Consider the following 21,991-nt stretch of genomic DNA (forward strand, 5'->3'; position numbering starts at 1 on the left):
GATGCATGCTCAATCATCCAGGTAAGTAAATCTCCAAAAGTGGATTCTGTTCATCTGGATGTAGCTTCTTCAGTCTTCAATGACTGAAGAAGTCACTTGGATGAGTGACAAAACATTTCTCCCACTGAAAACACTACGTCCAGATGAACAGAATCAACTTTTGGAGATCCAAATGACTGTCTTACTGTGTCCCACCTCAGCAACGATGGTGCGTTGCGAGAGACCCTGCTATTGCAGTTCAGCAACCCGACCACGTTCAAAAAGGGAAAGCTTTTTTGCCTTTGCCATCACAACATCCTGACAGTGTGACTACATGACAGAAAAGGACAATGAATTCACATTTTTGCACTGATTTGGCCTTTTAAAGGCACATGGTCCTAAACTTTTGATCAGCTGTAAAACAGCCTGTTTCAATTTAAACGTTTTCAATAAATTTCATGCTCAAGAAATGTTTTCTCACTCCCATTTATTCTTGTTACATGCTGAAGCTCTACGTGGATCCTTAAGCTCCAACCATGCAAAGTATGATATTTTTTTTGCCATTTTTCAGATGTCTTTTCAAGTCTTAAACTTTTGATTGGGACTGTATAAACTAAATTATATTGTCCCAGAATTATTTAGGTGAGCGTGGGAATCAGTCAATGGTATCAGTTCTATTCAAGTATACAACAAACTAAGTTCAACAAAGCCAAATTTTCTTAGCTGGCTTGACATAATCTTAGACCTCAGATGAAGAATATCACAACGGTGGTTATCTTTGTGATTCATGCTCAGTGTGTGTTAACCACTACACTCTGAGATGATACCAAAGCAGTATAAACAATTTATACTACAAGAAAACAGAAAACGAGGCGCTTCCAGACGATTTGAAACCACTTTCAAGAACTTTTATTTTTTTTCCTAACAGATCTGTACAATCAAATCAAACTTAATATAATCCTAACAAAAACTGATCTGTACATGTCAATTGATTTTCGGCATAACAGTTTAACATCCAGTTAAATAATCAAATGATGACTTGACTAGCGATACAAACCCTAATAGTCAGTCCCACAGCTTGAAAACATTTGAAAGCTGGCAGGGGCAGGATGAAATGGAAGAAATCTTAGAAACGAAAAAATAATGTTCCCTTATCTTTCTGTCTTCAGTGTTATAGAAAATTACAGTCATCTTATCTACAGGAAAATGAACAAAAGCATCATAATCTGAGGCTGTAGTGAAGGATTGTTGTTAGGAGGACAAACACCAGCATGAATTGAAGAAAAACCCCCAAAACAAAAAACCCCAACATACACACATAGGAGCAGAGATCATTTAAAACATGGATGGATGGAAAAATGCAAAAGCCAATAGGGCTGATGCTAAGCACACTGTATGCATGCCTAATTTCATATAACTCAATGTTATGGTTTGAACACAACCAACCCATTTTCTTCCACAAGGTATCTGAACGGGTTGAGTCACTAAACCACTGAATTAACCATATGAGAGATGCATTGAGTTTGACTAATCAAGAATTTGACAAAAAGTATCAAGTCAACGTTCTTAGCAAAATTAAACAACAGGTAACCCCTTCCCTAATCTGTTCTTCAGTCAGAATAAAGCTGCCTTATTGCTAGAATAACAGTGATTTCATTCATGTTAAAGAAAAAAATAAAATTAAAAAATTAAAAAAATGAAGTGCACACAGTCCATATCATTTAAACGTGGGCCATTCCAGGATTCATTCATGCCCTGCAAACTCACTATAACATTTTCATGTTAAAATGAGGTTGAGGAACTGCTAACAGACAATTTGAGTTTACCATTACAAGTTACTGTTTGATAAATAAAATCTGTAGATTCATCATGTCACCATTTAAATACAGACTGAACCAAAAACCAGCAGTTTTATGTGATTGGACTGATTGGCTGTCCAGCTCGACAAATGACAGAAGAGTGCTCTTGCATGGTTGTCTTGCTCCATTGATCAGTAAAACCACATCTTCAGTTTTTAAATGGGTTGAAATAATCTGTTCATTTTATAGTTTCTTTCCATCCGCTCTGCAGTACATTTTTGTCCTGTGTTCTCTTCAGTGGTGAGCTATGACCTGTGCTCAGCATCTCTGCAAGTCTGGTTTTAGTATATGAACATTTGATCCTTATTTGTGATTCAAGCCAGCTTGCCACAATAAGCGTTGCTCCTCTTCTGAAGCCTCTTTATGAAAGATGCTCAGGCTTACATCATGTCAGCTAGCTTAAATAAATAAATTCTTATGCAGTAGGCTAATATCAGTTCCCTTTAAAGACTCCAAGCTCTTACTGTTAAAGACAACAGGTTTTGTCCCCCCCCATAAAAAACTAGCCTAGTATTAACAGAAGCACACCATCATGGTGAACCGCTAATAAATACATGGCTACTTCAGGATCAGATCAAAATCTTTCTGGAGCCCAAGTCAAGTTTTTTTCCCCCCCTCCTCTCAACTCATGATACTGAACTTTATTAGTGCAGGTCAGAACATCAAGGCTATCGTGTAAGAATAAGTGGCAGTAAATAAACCCAATGTTGCCTTAAAGTTTCATTTTATATTTAATAATTAAAACTTCATCCCTTTTCTTTGTTCCAGTACAGTCTTCCATTTTTATATATATATATATGTACACACATACACACCCCCACAATCTAGAATACATCTTGGCAGTTATACAAAAACCAAAAGACTGTCAGTTAATATATATTAAATGGTTAAAGCCAACCAAAATGAAAGACGTGTAGGAGTTTTTACATGTACAGGCAACTTTAAATACATAAACATGTTCTTCTGTGTTATAACACCTTCTGGATTTAAGTCAAATATATATTTATATATATTCCTCCAAATATAGCTTCTGACACATCAGGTCAGTTTCAGTCTGTCACATTAGGTACTTCATTCACAGCTGCGATCATGTAATTTGTAAATTAGAACTCAACTTGTTCGCATGAGTATATTTAGTTAACAAAGCCAGTTGTTGAGCCTGCTTATCATGGCTCAGTGAAGCTGAAGATATCCCTCAACATGTCTGACTAGAAGTACTGAAGTATGGCCTTCTGTCAAACCAACCAAGTTTTCCAAGTGTAGAAGAAATCCCTCTGTGTCACAACAGGCAGAAAGTCTCCACCGTAAATGGAAACTCATGACACTAACTGAATTTAGTCGTTAAGTCTGATTTTTAACCATTTGGTAGTTTTGAAAATACAGTACATTCAATCACAAGCTTGCATATGGTTCATTTCACCTTTTGTGTATAAAATAATCAACCTTCAGGAATGGGGGAGACTAAATAGACTGATTTTTTTATTTCATTTGTTTGTTTTTTTTAAACAGCACCTCAAAAATCAATCTGTAGTTTTGTCAGCCAAACTGAACATCTCGCATTGAGGAACTTGCATTGCCCCAAAGTAACGATCTGCTTCCTCAGATGAAAAATCTGGACCTGGACACCCCCCCCCACCCCACACACACAAACAAACAAACAAACAAACAAACAAAAAAAACAACAAAAAAATCCTGCCAACATGTAGAGCAATCATTCAGCCACATTTTGTATGGTAGGTCATTTATGGTCATTATTTGGTATTGCAAATCAGCTTCATGGAGAAAAACAAAGCAAAAAGCAACAAGGTAGTTCTTCTGTCCTTGCTAAAGGAGACCAGAGAGAAGTCCGAGCTCTGAGGCCGCAGGGCCGGGTAGATTAGCTCAGTGCTCCCACAGGGAACACTGTCTGACCATCTCTACACTTTGCAGTGCTGTAAGCTTTGTGTCCCCCACTTTCACTCCAGGCAACAAGCCAGGCAGCTTTGAAATGCACTAACCTACAGATGACTACATTAGACTGATGCAGGTACCTGTCCTTTCACTCGATCCACTGTCAGTGTGCAAAAGTTTTTTTTGTTTTTTTAAAAGACAAATTCCTTTCTCCTATTTTAACGCAAGAACAAAAATGGAAGGCTGTCATATTAAAGTAGCGTTATGTTCTTGTTCATCATGTCCATGATACCTGCAAACAATGCATTTCTTTTTAAAGGAGGGGAAGGAGGAGAAGGGGCAATAGCATGAGAGGAGGGAATTTTTGTTTTTTAGTTTTTTTAGGTCAAGTGAACTGTTTGATGAAGTTGAGAGACCATGCAAGTTCAAAATCCATCCACCCAAACACCCAGGCCCCTCTCTGCCAGTGTACGGTTCACAGATATAACCTGCAAAAAGAAGACCAACAGTCAGTGAATCACTACAGTTAAAACCAATTCAGGATGCCTTATGCATTTATGTGTGTATATTGTGTAATATCAGTAATCATCTCTCTCTCTCTATTCTCTTCTACGTTGTCAGTGTTCTGATGGATTATCGGATGATTTAAAGAAAGTGTGTTTGAGACCAGTCGTTTAAAGAGATCCCAGCCTTTACTCTCTGGGGTCTTTCTAGCTGGGAACAACTCAAAAAAAAAATCAAATACATGAAAAAAAAAAAAAAAAAAAAAAAAAAGGATAATTGTGCTTGCTGCCTGAGGTTTTGGGCATCAATTAAATAAGCATCATTGTCACCAATTAAAAAAAACAAATTAAAAAAAAAACTACTTTACACTTAATTTAACTTTAAATCAAGTTTTCATTTTAAAAAAGTGGCATCATAGCAGTGCATATTTGACTATCCCAGACTATGCTGGGGAAAGAGGGGAAGAAACAAAATGATCAGTGACTTGCGTCTTAAAGGAATAGGATTAGAATCATTAATTAAGATATTAGAGGTACAGAGGTAACATGAAAACAGTGGCAAGGATCCAAGACTTATGTCATACCTCATCTCCAACCATGTTCCACAGGTGGACCAGCGGGAGGCCTGTGTTGTTATCATAGCTGGAGACCTTCAGCAAAAAAACAAAACAAAAAAACCCCCAAAACAAACACGCAACTTAGTAATGCCCAACTTTTCTACATTGCAAAAAGTCACTGAGAATGGTGGTCTCACCTGCGCAAGCAATGAGACTCCTCTGGTCATTTCCTCCAGCTCTGATGTGGCCTCAGCTGAAAAACGATCCTCTCCTGATCACAGACAATTTAAACACATTTCAGAACAACACAGCAGGTATCCTTCCAGCAAAAGAGTATCTGCAGGTTTCATAAGGCAAAGTTTATACTTTGTTTTAACAAATTGCCACTGACATTAGGTAGGTACACCACTATCTCCCCAAAGACTTTTCCAAACTGTACCTGGTAGTGGTGCAATGTTGTCGAGTAATACTTCAGCACCTTGAAATGGTAGTGTCACAAAGTCAGACCTGGAAAATAACAATGAGCAGACTTGGACTAGTGTATATACACACTTTGCAGTTTAATAAATATATTTTTTTCGACTGCGCTAAATGATAACGTGACCTTTAACACTAGCTACACTGACTGTTTAACTTATAAAATTATTCTCAATATACTTATTTTGTCAACTACAACACACAAAACAAATTCTGCTGATAATCTTCTTGAATTTGCCTAAAAAGATTTTTTCCCACTAGCAGACCTTTTCTCAAACAGCTAGAGAAATCTGTAGGAACTCCTTGTATATCCAACCACAGCAAACAGTCTAACTACAGACTGACTGATTCGGACGACAAACATTTGGTTTGGCAGATTTTTCTCACTCTGTCGCACACACGCACGTCATGTATTATTCAGTTATGCTTTGCTCAACTTTGGTCATATCAGTTGTGTTACTGAGCAATTCTGCTTCAGTAAGAAATCCATGCTTTAGCTACATTGTAACCACAACCTGCTCTGAAATTCTACACCACAACCTATCATGCAACCTGATGTGCATTTCTTAACTACACATTGGTCAGCAGCATTGAGGCAATCTGCTCCATACCCCAGAAGCTTATTATGCATTTCTGGTTACTTTCAGTTTTTGATAGTTCATTTATATCGCTTTTCTACTCTGAGCACTAAAAGCACTTTACACAACTTGCCTCATTCACCCAGTCACACAAGCACTTTTTTTCTTTCTAAGCTTTTAGTGCTTTCTATCCAACATTCACACGCTTTCATATTCTGATGGATGCATCAGAGAGCAACTTGGGATTAGTATCTTGCCCAAAACTATTTGGCATGCAAACTGGACCACCAACCTTGACCAGGTGGCCTAGTAGCCACCCCCAAATATTACAAATAATAAATTAATGTCTCCATAAGCTGCTCCATGAACCACCACTTTATCATGGTGGAGGGGTTTGTGTTCTAGTGATCCCAGAAGCTATGCTGCCAGGGGCAAGTTGCCCCCTGTTACTGTTTCCCCATGGCAAATTAGTCCTGAGTGGAGGGTCAGACAAAGTGATTCAGATAACCCATATGCAACACAAATTAGGGTCCAGTGTCCCTGCACTGAAACCAGGTCTGTATCCTCTCAACGACATTCAAGGGTGCATAGGCGTTTGCCCACCCAGTCTAGATGAGTTTTGTTAACCTGGAAATGGGATTTGACTGCATCCCTCGGGGTTTCAATGGCAAAAAGCTCTCAAGGCCGGAGGATTTCATCTTCATGTTTTGCACATAATGTGGTTCTGTTGGCTTCACATCACCTCCAAGCCCTAAACCATGGCTCACAGGCAGAAAAGGGCAAAGACTGGAAAAGTGCCCCATACGGGCCAGGGATGAGTTACTTGGAATCCTCCAAGGAGGGGATAGTATCTATGGGTCTTGCTGACACTTGCAAGGAGAGGGGAACATTTCCTTTAACGAGTGACCGGGCTCTCCCTTGGAGATCGAGTGAGGAACTCTTTCATTCAAGAGGGGCAAAGTAGAGCTGCTGAAAGGACACTGAAATGAGCCAGTTGAGGTGGTTCAGGCATCTGACTAGCATGCCTGCTGGATACCTCCTAAGTGGGGTATTCTGGGTATGTTCTACTGGAAGGATTTCCTGGGGCAGACCCAATACTCACTGGAGAGATAAGATCCCTTAGCTGGCTTGGGAACATCTGTGTCTGACAATACAAGCTAGAAGAAGAGGTCGGGGTGAAGGAAGTCTGGGCTTCTCTACGACCAAAATCCATAAATACACATAAAACACTGGGACACAACCACAAGGTAATTAGCAAATAATGCAGCACTGAGTAATGTTGTCCATTCATGTAGATTCACTCATAGGTTTTACTACAGAAGTCTAACTCAGGCCTTAGAACCTGTTGCCAACAGAAGTAGAATACCCTCTGGTGGATAAACTCTACAACATCAACAACCATAATCTTTTGTGCACCTTTATTTATTTGCCATTATAAATGTGGATATATACATACAACTAATGCCAAATGGGCTAACCTTACCTTTCAAAAAACTCCATAATTTCAGGTTAGGGCATTAGAAAGTTCAAGAACTGAGTGTGCCCCACAGCAAAAAGTTTTGATGTGGGAGAGTGGGTCATCTACTAATCAGAACATTGGCATTTTGATTCCCAGCTTCTCTAGTCTGCATGTTGGGATAACTTTCTGCAGCAACTTTACCTTGCAGGAGATTAGTTAGTTTCTCGCTGACTTTGGCATTAACACTTCTTAATTCTGAATCAAATAAAAAGGTATTACAAATACCAGAATCACACAACAACTAAACTGTCTGATCAGCAAATGCTTTGTTTGGGGATGGGAGGTAATCTACTGGCTGTTCCAGTCTGCATGCGTAATATCTACCAAGTTGCTCTTGAGGAGCATGAATGTTAGATAGAAAGCACTTAAGCACAGGAAAAAAAGTGCTTGTGTTAGTGAGGCACGTTTTATAAAGCAAACACTCTAAATGACGCCATCTTAGAATACAAGTTTTAATACGGTGAGATCTCTTATAATAACCTTATTTGCCGTAGTGAGTCAATCTTAACTCTGTCATAGCCTCCATAGTCAACGTATCTGATCTCCACTTCATTCGATTCTTTGTAGAAGGTGATGACCTGAGCTCTCCACCAGGCTCCTTCAACTGCAGGAGCTGCACAGATCACACCAACTGGATAACAGAAAAGAGACAAAACACAAAAACAGAATAAAAGCTAAAAGTAGCTGAATGACCTTTACTAAATTAGCTTGTTGTTAAGAAGTTCTGAAAAAAAACAAAAACAAATCACTGCATGTGACAATTAGCTTATTTCAGCCATGTATCAAACTGGGTTACTTTCATGTAGAAAAAGAATAAACAAAAGCACAGGGACCTTGTTAGTTTACTAAAAATGTATTTGCAATTTAAAAAAACTAAACAAAACTTGCTTAACTAGAAAGCTGAGCTAAGTGAACTACAGCTTCACCGATGCAGTGAAGATTATTTTAAATTAACCATAAACTAAATGTCAAAGTTTCATTAAAACAACCTATAGTTGCGCATGTTTACTAAAATTTTACACATTTAGCAGTATCCACAGTACAACTAAGCTTACTTTCAGCAGGTGAGGGCAAGGCAGGGGTGCCTGGCTGTGAGTAGCAAAGGAACATCTGCTGGTCAAGGCTTCGCAAGGCATGGTACGTGGGGTGGGTGTGTTGCTGGACAAAGACGTGACCAGCTGACACGATGTTCACCACTATCACTTCAACTGTGACTCCACTTGGAAGGAGAAGCTGAGAAGACAAATATCAAACAAATGTTGGTCATGCATAAAACTACAAACAACTCTCTCAAACCTTAAAATAAATTAATGCAGTCTCATTTATACTTTATATCAGCATACCCAAATAATTCATCACTCTAAGGACTTAAAACACTTTAGCTTTACTACTTTAACGCTAAAAATGTATGATGAAGAATAAGTATGATGTTTCTAGTCCTTGTAATACATCTGAATCAAAATATTCTTATTAATGTTCACAACTGGTTTATACTTAAGTTAAAATTAACAAAATATTTCTTCAAGTCACTTTGTGTTAAATGAAAAGAACAGCATGATGCAGAGCGTCACACCGAGGTTTGCTTCCATACCGTTTCTTCATCTACTATGCTTTCTAAATAATACCAATTCACCTGAATCCTTAATAGTGACCAATGAAGAAAACACACACACACACACACACAGGTTCCCAAACTTTTTTTTTTTTTGCTAGGCCCCCCTTTGTTTTACAAGAAAGAAAAAAAAAAGTCCCCCCCCCACGCACGCACAAACACATCCTCCAACCACACACACCCATATTTTGCTCCATTGCGGTTTATGTCACACCTCAAACATTTGGTAAACAATTAAGCAAATACAAGTAATCTGCAATAAATTACAAGTAGTAATAAAATAAACTACTAACTCTTTTACACTACATCCACACCTACACGGGTATTTTTGAAAACACAGCTGTTTCGTCCACACGTGTGGACGAGGAATACAGAGTTCGTCACGCAATGTCAAAGGTATGTGTCTTTTTTCACGTCACGCTGTGCGCCACGTTATTGTTTACATGAGATGAATTGCAGAATGGCAGATAGAGAAAATACTGTTAATCTGAATATCTGCTGTTTTACACGCTTACATACACACACACACACACACGTAGTTACTGTCCCTCCATTTACAAAGGCAGAGGCGTCACCGTGTGATTATTTTACGTGTAGTTGTTTTTTCCTGTGTAATAATATTCAACATTGCTGTCAATGCATTTTTCAAAAAATATCTCTCTGTGCAAAACGGGTTCAAAAACATAAACAGCTGTGGGATCCTGTTTGTTTGTGATTTGAACCGGGGGAACAAATCGTGGCAGGATCAGCCTGATATTATTTTTATCCCACTGTAACTTTACTGTATAAAGAGCTAACATCTCCAAAATGTCAGGAGTAGTTAGTTATTATAAAAAGTGTTTGTGAACTAAAATTCAAGAATGTGGGATCCTGTTTGTCCGTGATTTGAAGAGCCCAGCGCTGCTCCCAACAAAGGGAAAACCAATTCTGAAGGGGAGACCTACCTCGGCACTTGTGCAGGTGAAACCAAAGGGAAGATATGCTTCACCATATTTTCTAGTCTTTGGCTTAGAATGAAGTTGGTTTGGAAACCTATTCAGCGATGCGTCATCTCCTGCTTTGCGTTTCTGTGGGCGCCCCGTGCTAGCAGTGTCCAAGAGTGTTTTTTTGTGTTTGTTTTTTGCCTTTTCATACTGCGCACCCCCTGCAATGGCTCTGCGCCCTCCCTAGGGGGCGGGCCCCAGACTTTGGGAAGCTCTGTCATAGTCCATTATTACTCAAACAGACAATCACTGTGGTTGTCTTCCATAAACAGTTTTTGAAGAACTGTACAGTTACACCAACATATTTATAACAGAGGGACAGACAGGGTATAAATCAGCACTATAAGCAGGTGAGGTAATGTTAATGGAAAACCCAGGACTAAATTTGTAAACATTTTTTCTTAGGCAAAATGAAAGAACCCACAGAACTATTAAAACAAATGATGGAACATGTCCCTGCTAACTAACATTTATGAACTGATGCATTCATACACGTCTTCATGACTCAATTTCTCAAGTCTAAAGACTGAGCTGTGTGTAAAATGGGAAAGCAGTTTCAATGTTGTACAAATGTATTCATTTTCTGTAAATGATAATGCAAAAGGAGAATATAAAATATCTCTCTTTAACTTACAATAATCATAGTAAAAATACTGGCAGCCGCCAGTGCTACCCCTCAGCTTCCTGGTAGACATGCCTACGGTATCAGTGTCAAAATCCTATGTTGCCTTGTTCGAGGTTTCACATTCACAAGAGTTTCAGAGTTTGACCTTAGGCCTTGAGGTCAGGGTCACAGATTCAAAATTATACAAGACTTTTAGTAGATACACCTATGGTATCAGTTTGAAGCTCCTACATCGCCTCGTTATCGCATTCACAAACTTGGGTGTCTTTTCCACATGCTTGCTCGACGGAGTGACAATATCCCATCCGCCTTACAGTGGAGGGGTAAAAAAAAAAGTATCATTAACACAAGTATTTTTCCTCACCCATGAAGTCATGGGAAGAGATGGTAATGTAAGTGGAGGTGGTGGTGCAGCATATAGATTGTTGAGGTCCAGGTCTTTAAATTTCTTCCCAATCAACGACAGGGCTTTGTCGACCTGCTGCTGTGTCCCTAGAAAAAGATCACGCAAGGTCAAATTTTACCACTAGTCCAAACGAACAAGTAAGAAACAGGAGTTTAAAATGCTTGCGCTTTTCTCCTATGGTCAAAATCACATTTGTTCACAAATCTCTAAAGAAGATGGAAAGATGTGGGGACAAACCCCTCAGTACTCACCTTCTATGTGACAAATCTGGAACTCCTGTGTATAAGGCAAGGTAGAAATGTAGATCTTTGCTCCAGAGTTCTGCTTTAGGAAACTCACATATCGACCTTGCTTTCCAATAAGCCTCCCTACAAGATGCTGGTACAACAGGACAGGTAGAACAGACAATGCTGAGTAAACAGGACAGTTCCTTTAAACCGTTTAAATGAACATTTAATCAAACCCACTAGCATGCTGCCTACCAAGTTATGACAAAATATTTTAAATACGCAATATAGACAACTGCTCAGCTTTGAAAACGCATGTCACAAAGCCCAGTTTGTTTGCTAATGTTAATGTCAGAGGATATTCAGAATTCTAATGTGATTGTAACCAATAAAAAAAAAAAAAAAGTTTTTTCCCCTTTACTTACGGTCCTGAGTGGTCCAACATTCTATTCAACCCAGTTGGCTGCCAGTTGTTGGGAAGATTTGTTTCAGTTACTGGTAATTCCATAATAAGCAATTTTTTTGTACAGTAATTTTACTATACCCAATGAAGCCATGTAAAAGTTTACCTTAATAAAATTACAGTACCTCAAAGTAGATAGGCATTGGCCAAATTTGGTGCTCGTCCAGTGACCCTGATTTTTACAGCTATTCTTTCATTACATCTTCAATACAGGAGCGAACCACCAACTCCAAGTGTCACACAGTTATGTCAAAAGCTTGCTATACTTCTACTTCAAAACAAAAGTATTTTTATTTCTTTATATTTATATTTTTTAATAAAATATTTCAAAATATTCCTGATGCTGATGAGAAGAATCGCCAATATGGACAGGCATTTACACTCATTCAGACAGGATTTTATTCTATATGCAATAAAAAGTCATCTACCTCACATGTGCCCAATTAACCAAACAAGAATGTCTTGCAAAATCCACTAATCAGGGTCATATTTAAGTTGCTTTCTTATGAATGCATTACAATTATGAAAAGTAAATTTGCCTAGTTGTAGAATCATGATAGCATTCCTGCATACAATACATTAACATTTTAATTGAGTAGTGTGAGGTGTACAGCGTTGAAATCATGGATAAAATATATGGTTTTGTATTTCACATGAATTGTCTTTACTCACCTTTGGTACCTCAATCTCCCAGATGATCAGCCCAGTGCTTGAGGCAGCATGGTTGCCCTTACTCTCTAGGGCACCCATAGTGCATCCGCTATCCACAGAGTCCATACTGTTTACATCAGAACCTGGCAATGGAAACAATCAATCTCAGCATGACAGCATCTGAATTTTCAGATTCCCGGCATCATCAGTTTTGATCTTGTCACTGTCCTAATTTACATGTTTGTTAACAGGCATCACATTCTTGGGCACTTTTTGACCCACTGCTCGATAACCGGGAATACACGGCAAAAAAAAAAAAAAAAAGGCCAAATGAGCCTCTATATGTTCCGAGTTATGAGTTTGTGTAACAAATTACTACTAATACTGCATCTGCTGATGTACACCACATTTCTTAACTCACTGTTATCATTCTTCAAATAAAAAATAAAATAAAAATTAGCTATCATGACAAACATATAAAAGTCAGTGAGAGAGAATCTCACCTCCAGATTGATCCGTCTCTACTTCACATGTCCCATGAGCTCCATTCCTTACACCTACTGCATTTAGCCCCTTTATCTCACACGCTGCATCCAAAGAGTCTTCTTCAGTTGCAGACAAAACTAAGCCCTCTGTCAAACTCTCAGCCTGCACCTGGCCCTGTGCCGCTTCTCCTGCAGAGAGGTCTGTAAGCTGGATCACATCACTTTGGTTGTCAAACAAGCTGCTTTGAAGATCCTCGCTGCTAATGCCATCCTCAGAGTGGCAGGTGCTGCAGGCCGAGTCCTCGGCCAGCGGAGCAGCCTCGTCACCTTTTAGTTTAATGTTCAACACAGGTGAGGTTTGTGCTTCTTGGGGCAGCTGTGTTGACCAGTGGCTGCTGTGAACAGCATTTTTCTGATGATTTATGTGACTGACATCAACAGATTTCCATACTGGAGATGAGGAGCAGCCATTAGGCACTGCTTGCGCTTCTTTTTCTGTTGCCTCTCTACAATCACAGCCTACCTGAGAAGGGCTTGTCGAGAGATGATGGTGTTTCTGTGTTGCTATGATTGGCTCGAGCTCTGGGTATAGTCCACCACTACTGCAGTTAGGCAGACTTTTGTCCACAACCTGGCAACTTGTGACACTAAGGACTTCCTGGGTGGCAGCTGAGATGACCTTAGTTATAAGTCGAGCAGCAAGATCCTCAAGATCATGCTCCTCTCCAGGGCTACCGTGTACCAATATGTCCTCTGGTGTTACTGCTGTTGTGTTCTGGACAATACTTAGGGATGTAGAGGCCAGGACTGGGTCAGTTGGTGTGCTGGACAGAATGTGTTGGTGAAAATCCGGCACTGGTGGAGGTGTATCCAGAGAGTCTGCTTCTGATGGGTCCACCCTCTCTACATTGGATGCATGCTCATCCCAACCAATCATTTCATCTTGTGTATTATTAGTGCTGTGGTTCTTTGCAACTTCCCCCTCCGGGTCTGGTCTCTCTGCACCAGAAAGCAGCGATGTTGTGGGAAAGGAGCTGGTGACTTTGGTAGACTGATAGGAAAATGTGGCTCTTTCTAGATCAGATACTGGATCTTTCACTAGGTTGAGCTCTGTTCCCAAGGCAAGTGACAAGCTCCTCTCTGGGTCTTTACGGTCTTTTGATGATACCTGCAAGCTGTCATCTTTATCAAGTGATGGCAGTGCTGACTGTGGAGGCCTATGGACTCCTTGTTTCATTCTCTCAGAATTACATGAAAACTTTTCAGAACTTTGTGCCAGTGACGGTGATGCTTCAGTGTGCTGGAAATGGATCTGTGAAATGTTTTCATGTTGTGTTCTCTGGTTACTGGCATTTGGAGGTCTGTGAATGGGGCTGTCTGTGTCATTTGTGGGGGATACAGTGTCTTTCTCCACCAAACCATTGCTACCATCTGCTGAAGATGTTTTAAGGTCCGTAGTGGTTGGAGTTCCCTCAGTCCTGTCATGGTTGATGAGCCGCTCTCTCTTTCGTGAGATGTACCACCACCATCCAATCAGTGCGAGTACTCCGGGCAGTGTATAGGGTACAACAGAGCGAAACCTCAGTGGCATTTCCTCAAGACACTAGCAGCTACACCTGAAAGCCACAACAGCACACAAACATTTGTATGAGGAACATTTCAAGCTAAATGCAACTTCTTACGGATGTGTGAAAACCATGCTTATTGACTACAGGCTGATTTAGAAATGAATTCTAGTCAGAAATTAAATTCTAGAATTCCTGACATTAAGAGAGTTGCTTGAACACAAGTGGTAAATTTGATGTCAACCTTGAAATGTATTTTGATTCACCAATTACATTCCTGTTTGATGTTCAACTTCTATTCATCTAAATAACCTCTTGGATGTTCCAAGAGAAGAAAAGGGTACAAGGTCTTTGTCAGGGGAGGTATAGCATGTGTATTATAGTAATTTTATTGGTACTACAGCCACACTTTATAGCTATGAATAAATGGCTATGAGGTCTAAAGAGAGATGCAAATGATGCCATGCTTAAAAACAAAAACCCAAGCATAAGCTTTAGGAAGTATAGTTTTAACAAGCTCTGGATAACTGCAGCTGTTCTGTTATCCTGCACAGCTGTTACAGTTTCATCCGACAGCTTTGGATGTTTGCAAACTACGCAGTCAATCATTGCATTATGTAACTAAGCAGTGGATGTAAGTGGCATTTGCAGGTGAGTTTAGCTTTCTGCTCCTTGTAGATGACATCATTATTTTCCTCCTGTGGCATAAACTGAAATCTGTGGAGTATAGTGCAAGTGGAGCCGATTAGCGTTGACTAACAATTCCAAGGAATTGAACTACTGAGAAACAGATTAGACTCCCCTTCCTATTCAGAGCTCAGATGTGATAAATTGTCACATTAGAAAAGAAGACAAGTGTTGAGCTATAAAACATTACTCACAGGTTTACAAGAGTACTCATTTTCTGCCAGTATTTCGCTCTTGTGACAAACTACCCGTCTCAGTTATACCCTGCCTCTGGCTCCACAGCAGCCAGGATTGCTTCAGTCCTCATGTGACAAATGGACAGAGGTCTTGTCATGTTTGCAACAATATTGCATTTTGTTCCATTTTTAATGGTCTGTGCTGTAGATGAGAGAAAGACTGGAGCAGCCTCCTAGCAGATAATATGAATTTCAAAATCTATGTCATCTTGTTCTCAAATGATCACATTAACAAGATTTGGCTTTATGCTTGCATTCCATCATGGACCTGCCACTCAATCTCAATTTGTAAATAAGGTTGATCTGGTTCCTTTTCCCTGCCCATTATTCCTCAAGTGAACCTCCAGTGCAAGTGGAATTCTTGCTTTTTGTGTTTGTTTGTCTTTTTAAAATGCTGTGCCGAACTGCAACTGCTAAATGTGAATGAGGAATTCTATTGTCCCATTACTGATGTTTCATTTAAATCTTTACAAAACAGCAAAGACCAGGCCCAGAGGGCATCCCACACATGCTTTATAAAACAATTTGGAAGAAACCATTTCTACTTGGAATACTAAAAAAAAACAAAACAAAAAAAAACCCCCTCCCAACCCTGCCCAGGCTTGTTTTTCAAAGTACCAGATTCATTATTATGCACATTGGCTTGTTAAATATCTTCAAACTTCTGTCAGTTACTGTCCAGACACAGAAGCAGTTTTACCCTCAAGCAGCACTCCAAGAGTGGAAACGTCCACCTGGGTGTTATTTACTTTTAGGGAATAGTATTGTATTTTGTTTTAGTTTAATACATTTTTTTCTTCTTCTTAGACATTTTGTGTGCAATAATATAATTTAAAAAAAATAACAGAATAAAATCCAGGTAACATGACTTTGATTACACAGAAATTTTGAAGGAGTAGGTAATGGATAATAGGAAGGGGTGAGAATTGCTAAGAATTTAGTTTATTCTGGTAGATTCTGATTCTCTCATCTATATCACTCATTGATTCCTTAACTGGGATCTCATCTTCTTTGCTTTGACAGTGACCACCATTGCTAAGCAGCATATCAACAACATTACATTCCTGCAAATAAATTGCACCAGTTAACAGTATAAACCTAGGCTAGGCTAATTACACCAGCACAAATCCCTGTTATGAACACACATTTATGACCCTTCTCTAACATTTAAGTATGAAAATGAAGCCGACAGCACAAAGCAAAGTTAAAAACCGGCACAAAAACACTTTAAAGCAATCATCACAGTGATTCTACTGTAGAAAGATGAAAAGGTAGAAATGGAGATCACCGTTTTCCTACTCTGACAGGCAAACTTGAGTCAGCTGATTGTAGTGCAAGTAAAAATGGAACCAATAAACGGGATCGACAGGAAAACAGACTAACAAGTCTATGGAACTGGACTACTGAGAACCAGTTCTCGATTCCATCCCCAATAATAGATATTGATTTGTAAACTCGCCACAACTTGACTCGGATCAACTGGTTTTCCATTGGGTCTTGAAGTTTGGACCCGGAAACAGCTAATAACGTCAAACTCCACTTCTGGTCACAAAGTCAAACAAACACTGTAGCATCACAGAGTTACAAACTGTCTCAATTCTTTCATCTTTAATAAAATGATCAGTGTGGCTCCTCTAGCAGGTGTAAAAATTAAGTTTAATTTATGAAGTTTAATGGAGTCTGAAGTTAGCAGTAAGTTAGCTCGCTAGTTTCTATCTAAAGCAGGGGTGTCAAACTCAAATACACAGTGGGCCAAAATTCAAAACTGGAACAAGGTCGTGGGCTAACATTGATGTTTATTGAAGAAGAAAAAAAAAACAAAAACCTTCCTCCAGATTTAAGAATGAATCTCTTCTTATGGACTCAAACAAGTTTTGCTGAAAAACTGAATATGGAACAAGCAAAGCTTAATACTAAACAATATACATATTAGCTGTATAATAACAGTAGGCCAGCTCTAATAATAATTTGGTATGGCTTCGCGGGCCAAATGTCATTAGGCTGCAGGCCAAAATTGGCCCCGCGGGCCAGAGTTTGACACCTATGATCTAAAGATTATATACCATGTTCTGACTGAGGGATTTCTGAAAAATTAAACTATTATTTCTGTCATTTATGTTGAAAAACTAAACAGTAGTGAGGTTTGTAGTGTTACTGAAGTCAACTACCTAGCATACAATGATGTGCTACGTGGTTGCTAGGTACGCAGCTATGGTTAACATAATATAAACACAGTGAAGCTGGAGGATGACTGCTAACTTTTTTCACTCCATAAAAGTTAACATGACCATTCCCAATGGTTAGGGACAAATGCAATCGCAGGATGCAGTAAACGGGTCAAACTTTAGTCAGATGAACAACTGAGAATCCAACCACAATATGATGTTAGTCATTAATATACTGCTGCATGGGCAAAGGTTTTTAAATGTGCTGCGATTCAAAGTGGTAATAAAAACTAGCAGCAACCCAAGCGCATTGCTGCCCCAGACAGGTCAGGAGTGCAAATTGAACATCATTTTTTCTGTTTAAATTTAAACCTGCCGTGGTGGCTTGTCTATTGCTCAAATTTACAAGCCACTTCATAAATTTACCTGCATTTGCCCAGTGGTAGGTGTTAATTTCCACCCCTGAATACAATGCATTTTTGGGGTCAATCTTTAAAAAAAAAAAAAGAAGAGAAAAGGCAGATGTGAAATATAAAAATGAGATCAGAGGTCAAACGTGTTGGATCAAAACTATGTGATATTTAGAATCACTATTTACCAGTATAATTTTTTAAATCTTGCCAATACAAACACAGAAGTAGAATTTTAAGCATAGTTTTAAAGATGAAGCATTTTATGAAAGGTTGACATAATGAAAATTTGACCTTATTTGACCTTGAAGAAGCAGTCAAAGGTCCAAAGTAACATATTTGGAAACTTCATGTTTTCGAGGTGTCCCTTTCTGCAAAGATTTCAGTCAGAACTCTCATACCTTGTTCAATGTAACTGAAAGGGATAATGCTCCGAGTGTTGATAGCTTTGTTTTGGATGCAGGGTTTTTGACTAACTCTGTCCTTTTAAAAAGAACTTAATGGCATTCACAGCTTGGCCAGAAAGCTAATGCTGATAAAGTGGCAATCCTCAGCATCACCCTCCTACTTATACAAGGTGGAATAGGGGGTCCTTTATTTTATTAAATTTCAGGTTAAAAGTGCAAATCACTCAAATCATTACCAAGACTGCCTATGGATATAGACAATGGAATGGAGCAAACGTTAGCCACCTCTGCTACCTGGATACATGCATGGAACTTGCATGAAACCCAGTAACAAGGTGGGTTGCACAGTATACAGGAACATGTGTGCAGAGTGTGGCCTGGAAGTCCCAAGATCAAAATGGAATATGCCCCTCAGGGTGGTTGAAAATGACCAAGCTAAAATCCTGTGGGATTTCTAGATACACACAGACAAACTGGCGATGGCTAACCAACCAGATATATTACTAGTGGACAAGCAGAGTAATAAAGCCATAGTAGTACATGTAGCTATACCAAATGAAAGCAAAAATCAAGAAAAAGAAATACGTAAAGCTTGAGAAATGCCAAGGGCTCAGAGGGGAGCTAGAGAATAAACGAAGGATAAAGGCAACAGTGGTCCCAGTGGCATTCAGAGCACTTACAGCAGTGACTCCCAAACTGGGCGAGCGGTTCCAGCAGGTCCCAGGAGTAACATTCAAGATCTGTCCAGAAAGGACCAGCAAAGATGCTACACATGAAGCTCCCAGGCTTTATGTGTAGCTTGTATGTGTTGCTGTTAAATCCAAGGGCAACTCACTTACCATATAAAGGTCACAACGGAAGCAACAAGCTGTCAAATGAAGAGCTGTCCTTACAAGTCAGACAAGTCTTTATTGGTTCCTTTCCTGGCCTTATAGTCAAGACTGTCTATAAACTGTAAAATCGTCTCTTACTGTGACCTTGGCTGTTCAAACAGGAATGATAAAACTATTTTACATGTTATAACCCTTACATCATGCCAGCACAGACAGACTGGTGTAAAATTATTATGTAGCCTCAAAAGACCTTCATGCCAACAAGTTCAGTGTCACTTAATTCCCACCTGTTTGCGTTTAAACTTTATTCTTCATGTCATACATTTTCCAATATCCCTTTAATCATCATCATGCCTGTTAAATGAACCTTGGGACTCACTGTCATCACTAAGAAAAATTAACAATGAACATGACAGTTTTTACATAAATGAAAACCAAATTATTTTATGTAAACAAACGTGAGTTACAAAGCGAATTACAGACAGATCTGGATATTAATACAGTAGGCTGTCAAGTCTTGCATGCCCTGTGGCCAAAAGTCAAGACCATACAGGAGCCATGCTGCTACCAACAACTTTAAACTTAGGTGGCGTTGATCGTTGCTACAGACACATACGAGTCCAGTTTACATGTGACCAAAGCCCCAGTGATGTACAGAAGGTGCGCCTCAACACCCCAGCTGTCTTTCAGCAACGACTCAAATGCTAAAAGCGTTCAGCTAGCTATGTCTTAATACTACAACTGCGGGACATTGTGTAGTTCCCAATAATGATAGTGGTGATGCTTTCTGTCCCACAAAAAATAATAATAATAATAAAAACAAAACAAAAGCGTGGCGTGTGGTCATTCACGCCATCGTCAAACACCGGCTAACACAATTAGCTAGCTAGGAAGTACAAAGGCCACAATGTGAACCTTCATATATAATTCTCGAAGTTTAACGTTACATGACTATATGGTAAGGAAAAATTAATTCGTTGTGATACCAAAATACCACTTTCATTTGTGACTCAAGCGATTCATTTTGTCTTTATAAGGTTATCCCTCTCAGTTCTTTGCATTAGCCAACTAAAACCTAAACAACCTTCGAAAGAAGCGCAAAAATATATGCTTAGACTCTCATAGGCAGGCAGCAATTTATAACAACTTTAGCTTACGATACGCTGACAGGTCCTTTTTAATGCCGAATTTTTTCAGATTCTACAAAATATCCAACAGCGAAGTTGTGCCCCGTACTAAACTGAACAACCTGCAGCCAGTAAGATGTCAAATCCCATATAACAAATGCATATAGGGGAGTTTGGAGGCCGCAGTGCAGGATACAAAGCATGAAGTTAGCTACCTAGCAACCACAGTGGCTTTGATGTTTATGAAAATTAACGCTAGCTAAACATGAAAAAATATAAGCTAATGGCACGTTCCCTCCACTGTATTATTTTTAGACTATGTTGGTAGGTGGCTACATTATTAAAGCCACTTCAGAGTTTCATATCCCCGAATTACAGACGTACTGGGCCACAACATAAAGCTGTGTGATACATAGTCGTTAACTATACCCAACTGCACCAACGAGGGGGAATCTGTAATCGATGCAGGGGTAAAGGACATTTGAAGCCAAAGACTGTCAATGCCCCGCATGGGCCTTAGACCTTCATGCTAGCCTGCTAGCCGGCCTGGCGACAATGACTGCCAACTGTGGGCCAAAATGCATTTATTATTATCCGAGAAGCAATGCTCCTACGTTGGCACGTGCACGCTCAACAAAACGAAGCAAGTGCGGAAATTTAACTTCTACAACAGAAGCTACATGTGCTGTTCTGAATGGCAAGTTAGGAGGAGTTGCTTTGTAGGCTAGTTTTTCAATGACATGGGATCACATGGCGACACAATAAACATTTGACGACCCACAGAGAACAGTAGAAATGCCAGTGAATGTTTTTTTCCCTGAAATATACTCACATAAATGTCAATGAAACTGAATCATGCAACCATGTACGCATTAAATAGAAAACTAAAAGCTAACAGTCTCTTTCAGTGTGCCACTTCCTTCACAGACTAATTATTTTACTTACAATGTTTTTGGGTCCTCGGTACCGCAACGATGATAGCAACACTAACAACGTGAGCTTTTTGAAACGTACACTAGTGGAAAGTCACACTCTCCTCCCCACGTGTTTGACAGACCAGTACCAGTCTTAAAAAAAAGAGAGAGGAAAAAAAACACGCAGACATAACAGCTGATCAATTCTCGCGATACTCTAAAGTTTAAGCCGCTTGGAGTCCTGCGTCAACTGAGAATGCAGTAAAGGTAAACGTTTCTTCTGTTAAGCTCACGCAGTCTCATAGGTAGATTTCACATCATCCTGGTCACTTTTACTATAAAAAAATAGGGGGGAAAAGAACATTCGAGTACAGATGGGACAAAGCACCGCGTTCATATAATTTTACTATATAAATGAATGCCATCACGTTAAGGCAAAGGTCACGTTAGAAATAGCACAATATTACAACCGGAAGGATTTGCACCTTGTGTGATAAGTAAAATTAAATTGGGGCATGTCGTTGTAATACAATTTTCTGCTGGACAACCTTGAGTCATGGCATTTATTTATTTATTCATGTCACTTTACATGGTTGCAGACCAAGAACCTTACAGCTCCAACAGGACAATGTGCCCCCCCCCCCCACACACACACACACACACAGCAAAGCTGCTCAGAAACAGTTCTAGGATCAAGACAAGGAGCTCAAGGCATTGACCCAACCTTAAAATGTCCCAAATCCCCTTCCAATCAAAGACAACATTACCTGGGCATTATGCATTAAAGTTAATGATCAAAAATGCAGATCTCTCTGTTATTCAAACTGAGAGAG

The 21,991-nt window shown here is 39.4% G+C and overlaps 1 protein-coding gene across 4 annotated transcripts; it reads right to left on the bottom strand.

The window, feature by feature from the left end:
• Positions 1-865: 865 nt before the first annotated feature.
• On the bottom strand, positions 866-21,367 carry akap1b (A kinase (PRKA) anchor protein 1b). Of its 4 annotated transcripts, XM_086260649.1 has the most exons (12): positions 19,124-19,538; positions 18,965-19,024; positions 12,833-14,430; positions 12,351-12,472; positions 11,240-11,366; positions 10,947-11,074; positions 8,418-8,595; positions 7,843-7,993; positions 5,228-5,295; positions 4,986-5,059; positions 4,816-4,881; positions 866-4,216 (listed from the first exon to the last, which is right to left on the bottom strand). In XM_086260649.1, the coding sequence occupies exons 3-12, from the start codon at positions 14,403-14,405 to the stop codon at positions 4,154-4,156; spliced, it is 2,550 nt and encodes an 849-aa protein (XP_086116775.1). In that variant the 5' UTR covers positions 14,406-14,430; positions 18,965-19,024; positions 19,124-19,538; the 3' UTR covers positions 866-4,153. The 4 variants fall into 4 exon arrangements, with proteins under 4 accessions (XP_086116775.1, XP_086116774.1, XP_086116777.1 ...); XM_086260648.1 differs by lacking the exons at positions 18,965-19,024; positions 19,124-19,538 and adding an exon at positions 21,190-21,367; XM_086260651.1 differs by lacking the exons at positions 18,965-19,024; positions 19,124-19,538 and adding an exon at positions 20,367-20,416.
• Positions 21,368-21,991: the final 624 nt, after the last annotated feature.

Source organism: Aulonocara sp. 'chitande type north' Nkhata Bay, linkage group LG14, assembly GCF_057382095.1.
Source record: "Aulonocara sp. 'chitande type north' Nkhata Bay isolate Kocher_YH1m ecotype deep benthic linkage group LG14, A_spYH_male_GT1.1, whole genome shotgun sequence".
NCBI lineage: Eukaryota > Metazoa > Chordata > Actinopteri > Cichliformes > Cichlidae > Aulonocara > Aulonocara sp. 'chitande type north' Nkhata Bay.